At 41.6% G+C, this 6,613-nt stretch overlaps 1 protein-coding gene across 9 annotated transcripts in view; it reads left to right on the top strand.

Annotated features, from left to right (window-relative positions):
- GON4L (gon-4 like) overlaps positions 1–6,613 on the top strand; it is a 105,409-nt gene that overhangs the window by 55,929 nt on the left and 42,867 nt on the right. For 8 of the 9 annotated variants that reach the window (XM_017509939.1, XM_037731884.1, XM_017509942.2 and 5 more), the window contains one exon: positions 2,972–3,073. In XM_017509939.1, coding sequence (XP_017365428.1) covers positions 2,972–3,073 — 102 coding nt within the window. Of the gene's footprint in view, positions 1–2,971; positions 3,074–3,635; positions 3,655–6,613 lie in introns of those variants that run through there. The other variant, XM_017509947.2, reaches the window with a different exon arrangement.

Raw genomic sequence — 6,613 nt, 5'->3', positions numbered from 1 at the left:
TTTCAGTAGAGACGGGGTTTCACCATGTTGACCAGGATGGTCTCGATCTCTTGACCTCGTGATCCACCCGCCTCGGCCTCCCAAAGTGCTGGGATTACAGGCGTGAGCCACCGCACCCGGTCCGAGACTCCATCTTAATAAAAGACAATTTAAAAAAAAAAATGAAGGGTACTTGTTAATAGTTTTATGTGTTTCTTTCTAGATATTCTCTGTGTAATCAATCAATCACATATTTATCTCAAACAAGAATTATTTTCCCACAAAAAGAATCATAATATACATATTGGTCTGTATCTGCAACTTGCTTCTTTCACTTAGCAGTATAATTTAGATACTTTTCCATTATAATGCATAGAGATCACCTCTTCTGTCTAATGGATACATGATAGTAAGAAATTAAGGTATTCTCTTTTTGTTCTTTTTTTTTTTTTAATCAGTTTCTCAGGTACTAGCTGCATTTCTCAACAGTCACATGTGGGTAATGGCTACTGTATGATACAATACATGTATAGATCATCTCTATTATCACAGAAAGTTCTGTTAGACAACACTGATCTAAAATTATCTGGGGAAAAATATTACCTTAATATGTAACAATCTCATAATTTAATGACTTTCATAATTTATACTTAGTAATTAAAAAGACAGTTTAGCATTGACATTAAGGAAAATTAGCCTGGGCACTGTGGCTAATGCCTGTAATCCTTGCCCTTTGGGAGGCGGAGGTGGGCAGATCATCTGAGGTCAGGAGTTCGAGACCAGCCTGGCCAACATGGTGAAACCTTGTCTCTACCAAAAATACAAAAATTAGCCACGTGTGGTGGCAGGGGTCTGTAATCCCAGCTACTTGGTACCTGAGGCAGGAGAATTGCTTGAACCCAGGAGGCAGAGGTGGAAGTGAGCCAAGATTATGCCACTGCACTCTAGCCTGGGTGACAGAGTGAGACTCTGTCTCAAAAAAGAAAATTATGAGGGAGAAATGCACCCATATTTCTATTATTCTAGCCTAACAAATATTTTTGTATATTTTTAGTTATTTATGATTCTTTTTTTTTTTTTTGAGACGGGGTTTCGCTCTTGTTACCCAGGCTAGAGTGCAATGGCGCGATCTCGGCTCACTGCAACCTCCGCCTCCTGGGTTCAGGCAATTCTCCTGCCTCAGCCTCCTGAGCAGCTGGGATTACAGGCACGCACCACCATGCCCAGCTAATTTTTTGTAGCTTTAGTAGAGACGGGGTTTCACCGTGTTGACCAGGATGGTCTCGATCTCTTGACCTTGTGATCCACCCGCCTGGGCCTCCCAAAGTGCTGGGATTACAGGCTTGAGCCACCGCGCCCGGCTATTTATGATTCTTATTGTAAGGATATAATTTTACATGGTTATGGTTATTATGTATGTATTGTACTTATGTCATACATGTATTGAACATTTATAGAATGGTTATATGTTCACATTTTATATGTATACATATTGAGTATCCCTTCATCCAAAATGCTCAGGACCAGAAGTGTTTTGGATTTCAGATTTATTTAGATATTAGAATATGTGTTTTATTTATTTATTTATTTAGAGACAGAGTCTTGCTCTGTCACCAGGCTGGAGTGCAATGGCATGATCTAAGCTCACTGCAACATCCATCTCCCAAGTTCAAGCAACTCTCCTTTCTCAGCCTCCCGAGTAGCTGAGAATACAGTCACACGCCGCCACGCCCAGCTAATTTTTATATTTTTAGTAGAGACAGGGTTTCACCGTGTTGGCCAGGACGGTCTCAATCTCTTGACCTCGTGATCTGCCTGCCTTGGCCTCCCAGTGATGGAACTACAGGCATGAGCCACTGTGCTTGGCTGAATATATGTATTATTATACTTAACAGATAAGCATCCCAAATTTGAAATCTGGACCAGGTGCAGTGGCTCACAATGTAATCTCAGCACTTTGGGAGGCTGAGATGTTCACATTGCTTGAACCCAGGAGTTTAAGACCAGCCTGGGCAATGTAGCAAAACCCTGTCTCTACTAAAAATACAAAAATTAGTTGGGCATGGCGGCATGCACCTGTAATCTCAGCTACTTGCGAGGCAGAGGTGGGACAATCCCCTGAACCTGGGCAGTCAAGACTGCAGTGAGCCATGATTGTGCCACTGCACTCTGGCCTGGGTGACAGAGTAAGACCCTATCTCAAAAAGAAAAGAAAAAAGGGAGGCTGAGGCAGACTGATCGCCTGAGGTCAGGAGTTCACAACCAGCCTGGCTAACGTGGTGAAATCTGGTTTCTACTAAAAATACAAAAAATTAGCCAGGAGTGGTGATGTGCTTCTGTAATCCCAGCTACCCGGGAGGCTGAGGCAGGAGAATTGCTTGAACCCAGGAGGCAGAGGTTGCAGTGAGCCAAGATTGTGCCACTGCACTCCAGCTTGGGCAATGAGAGCAAAAGTCTGTCTCAAAAACAAAATAAAACAAAAAGCACAAAAAGAAAAAAGAAAATTTGAAATCTGAATTCTTCCAATGACTATTTCCCTTGAGAGTCATATTTGCACTCACAAAGTTTCAGATTTTGGATTTTTGGATTAGGAGTGCTCAGCCTGTACTCTTTTATCATCCTAAGAAATTATAATTACATAGTATTCTGTAATTGTTGGGAATTTGGGTCATTCCTTTTCTCACTGTCAGCTTCATTGTACAAGCAGCTTTTGCAGAAACTATTATTTTCATGGGATATACTACTCAAAATTACCTGGGCATGGTGGCATATGCCTGTGGTCCCAGCTACTCAGGAGGCTGAGGTGGGAGGATCATTTGAGCCCGGGAGTCGGAGGTTGAAGTGAGCTGATGTTGCACCACTGGACTTCAGCCTGGGTAACAGAGCGAGATGCTGTCTCAAAAAAAAAGAAGAAAATGTGCTTTATTGGAACGATTCTTAGAAGTTTGAGATCGGAGTTGGGAATAAGAGTCTGAAATACCTTTTTCCCTAGATGAAGCAGATGATGATGATGATCCAGAATATAATTTCCTGGAAGACCTTGATGAACCAGACACAGAGGATTTCCGGACTGACCGGGCAGTAAGAATCACCAGTGAGTCTGTGTTTATTTAAGTCCTGCTCTTGACTGCTCTGCAACTGCCTTTGTTTACTTGGTATATTTTTAGGGGTGAAGTTTGTAGCTTATCCAAGTTAAGACATTTAGGATTCTTCTACCAATTTATTTATCTGATTCTTTAAATTTAGGTATATATTCAGAAAGCCCATCAGTTATTCATTTGTATATCCCAAAGTCACATATTGAGTTCTTACTGTTCGGCAGGGATTGTGCAAGATGAATAAGACATGGTGTCTGTGCTGTAGGAGTTCAGCCTAGAAGAGTGATAGAAGCAGAAAATGTTATAATACGGTGATAGGTATTATAACAGGTTGTATGTAACAGGTTTTATGTAAGATATACTAATGGCCTAAAAGAGAATGTCGTCTCCTAGTGTGTGATATGGAGTAGGGTAGGAGGACTTAGGAAAGAATTTGCAGAATGAAATGATTTTTTATCTTAGTTCTGAAGGAGGAATAAGAAATTTGGTGAATGGGGACAGAGAGGAATATTGCAAATAGAAGAGCATCTGCAAACCTCAGAATTGTAAAACATCAAAAAAGTATGTTTGGAAAATAGTAAGTACTTTGGTGGTGTTATATGAGTGAAAAGATACAGAAGTGGTAGATATTAGGTAGTATTTATATTATGGAGGATCTTTAAGCTCTCAAAATGAGGTTTAAGGCTGGGCACGGTGGCTCAGGCCTGTAAGCCCAGCACTTTGGGAGGCAGAGGCGGGCAGATCACCTGAGGTCAGGAGTTCAAGACCCGCCTGGCCAACATGGCGAAACCCCGTCTCTACTAAAAATACAAAAATTAGTTGGGTGTGGTGGTAGGCACCTGTAATCCCAGCTACTCTGGAGGCTGAGGCAGGAGAATCTCTTGAAGCCAGGAGGCGGAGGTTGTATGAGCCAAGATCACACTGGTGCACTCCAGCCTGGGCAGCAGAGTGAGACTCCACCTCAAAAGAAAAAAAAAAAGAAAAAACAAAAATGAGGTTTAAGCAGTAAATCAGTAGGAACTGATTTGGATTTTAGAAAGATCACTTTGATTTAATACCAGTTTAATGTATTAATTTGTTAGATAAAGAGAACAAGACTGGAGGTATGGAAAACAATTATGATAACTTGGCTTGAGTTATTTGTTTAAAAAAATTATATCATTGAGCTAGGTGTGGTGGCTTATACCTGTAATCCCAGCCCTTTGGGAGGCTGGGGCTGGAAGATCACTTGAGCTCAGGAGTTTGAGAGCGGCACAGGCAACACAGAGAAACCTTGTCTCTACTAAAAAGAAATTAGCCAAATGTGGTGGCACGTACCTGTAGTCCCAGCTACTCAGGAGGCTGAGGCAGGAGGTTTGCTTCAGCCCAGGAGGTCAAGAAATCAGCGAACTATGATGGTGCCGCTGCACTCCAGCCTGGAACTCCAAAAAAAAAAATTACGTCATTGGCTAGTGTGAAAACACAGGCCAGGTGCGATGGCTCACGCCTATAATCCAAGCACTTTGGGAGGCTGAGGCGGGTGGATCACGAGGTCAAGCGATCAAGACCATCCTGGTCAACATGGTGAAACCTCGTCTCTACTAAAAATACAAAAATTAGCTGGGCATGGTGGCACGCACCTGTAGTCCCAGCTACTCGGGAGGCTGAGGCAGGAGAATTGCTTGAACCCAGGAGGTGGAGGTTGCGGTGCGCCGAGATCGCGCCATTGCACTCCAGCCTGGGTAACAAGAGCGAAACTCCGTCTCAAAAAAAAAAAAAGAAAACATATTTCATCCTGAAAACATTCTACCTATGGGGAGAATGAAAAGTAAAAAAATATAGTTTTTTATCGGGCATTCCCCTGTACTGGAATAATATACATGACGTAAAGTTGCTGGATCTTGACCAGCTCATGCAGAGAGCTTTATAAGCATTCAAGACATAGCTAACTAAAGAGAATTATGTAAACACAATCCTTTAGAACTTACATTTTATTTTATTGCTTTATTGTGTCTTTCATCTTTCACCTTGCCTTTTTTTTTTTTTTTGCGATGGAATCTTGCTCTGTCATCTAGGCTGGAATGGCACAATCTCAGCTCACTGCAACCTCCACCTCTCAGGTTCAGGCAATTCTCTTGCCTCAGCCTCCCGAGTAGCTGGGACTACAGACACGTACCACCATGCCCAGCTTGTTTTTTGTATTTTTAGTAGAGACAGGGTTTCACCGTGTTAGCCAGGATGGTCTCGAACTCCTAACCTCATGATCCACCCGCCTCGGCCTCCCAAAGTGCTGGGATTACAGGTATGAGCCACTGTGCCTGGCCCACCTTGCTTTTAAGATTAGAATACTATTTCCTTTATGAAGATCTTTTATTTATTTATTATTTTATTAATTTTCCTTGTTTTGTTTTGAGACAGTCTCGCTCTGTCTCCCAGGCTGGAGTGCTGTGGCGTGATCTTGGCTCACTGCAACCTCCGCCTCCCAGGTTGAAGCGATTCTCCCTCAGCTTCCCAAGTAGCTGGGACTACAGGCACGTGCCACCATGCCTGGCTAATTTTTTCCCCCCAAGTCTTTTTAAGTTTCAATTCAGGTATATATATATTATATATATATATAATATATATATATATAATATATATATACAGATATATATATATATAATATATATATATATATATATATTATATATTATATATATATAGAGAGAGAGAGAGAGAATCTTGCTTTGTTACGCAGGCTGGAGCGCAGTGGCACCATCAGGACTTACTGCAGTCTTGAACTCCTGGGCTCAAGTGATCCCTCCCACCTCAGCCTCCCGAGTAGCTGGGATTACAGGTGTGTGCCACCATGCCTGGCTAATTTTGTAATATTTTGTTTTGTAGAGACAGGGTCTCACTGTGTTGCCCCGGCTGGTCTTGAATTTCTAATGTAAAAATTTTTAATCGTCGTAAATACACTTATAATGTACCATCTTCACCATTTTTAACTATACAGCTCAGTAGTGTTATATTCACAGTGTTGTACAACCATCACCACCACCCATCTCTAGCATTTTTTCATCCTGCAGAACTGAAACTCTGCATCCATTAAACGAATGCAGAATGATTTGTCTCATTCTTCACAATCCCCAGCCCCAGTGGCCCCCATTCTACTTTCTGAATCTGACTACTCCAGGGAACTTAGATGAGTGGAATCTTACAAAGTTTGTGTCTGTGCCTGGCCTATTTCACTTTGCATCATATGCTCACGGCTCATCCATGTTGTAGCCTGGGTCAGAATTTCCATCCTTTTTGAGGCAGAGTAATATTCTGTGTGTTTACCCACATTTTGTGTATCCATTCATCTGTTGATGGACACTGGGATTGCTCTACCTTCTGGCTGTTGTTAAAAATGCTGCTGTGAACATGGGTCTACAAACATCTCTTTGAAACCTTGCCTTCAATTCTTTTGGGTATATACAAGGAATAATCTTTATTTAATAGTTTTAGCATCTACTGATTTTTTTTTTTTTTTTTTTATCAAATAATGTTAGAGGTGGCTAGTGTCAGTATTGAGA

Source organism: Cebus imitator, unplaced genomic scaffold (genome assembly GCF_001604975.1).
Source record: "Cebus imitator isolate Cc_AM_T3 unplaced genomic scaffold, Cebus_imitator-1.0 Scaffold427, whole genome shotgun sequence".
In the NCBI taxonomy this organism is placed as follows: domain Eukaryota; kingdom Metazoa; phylum Chordata; class Mammalia; order Primates; family Cebidae; genus Cebus; species Cebus imitator.
Note: the sequence above shows the minus strand (reverse complement) of the source record. Positions and strands in the feature narration are given on the sequence as shown.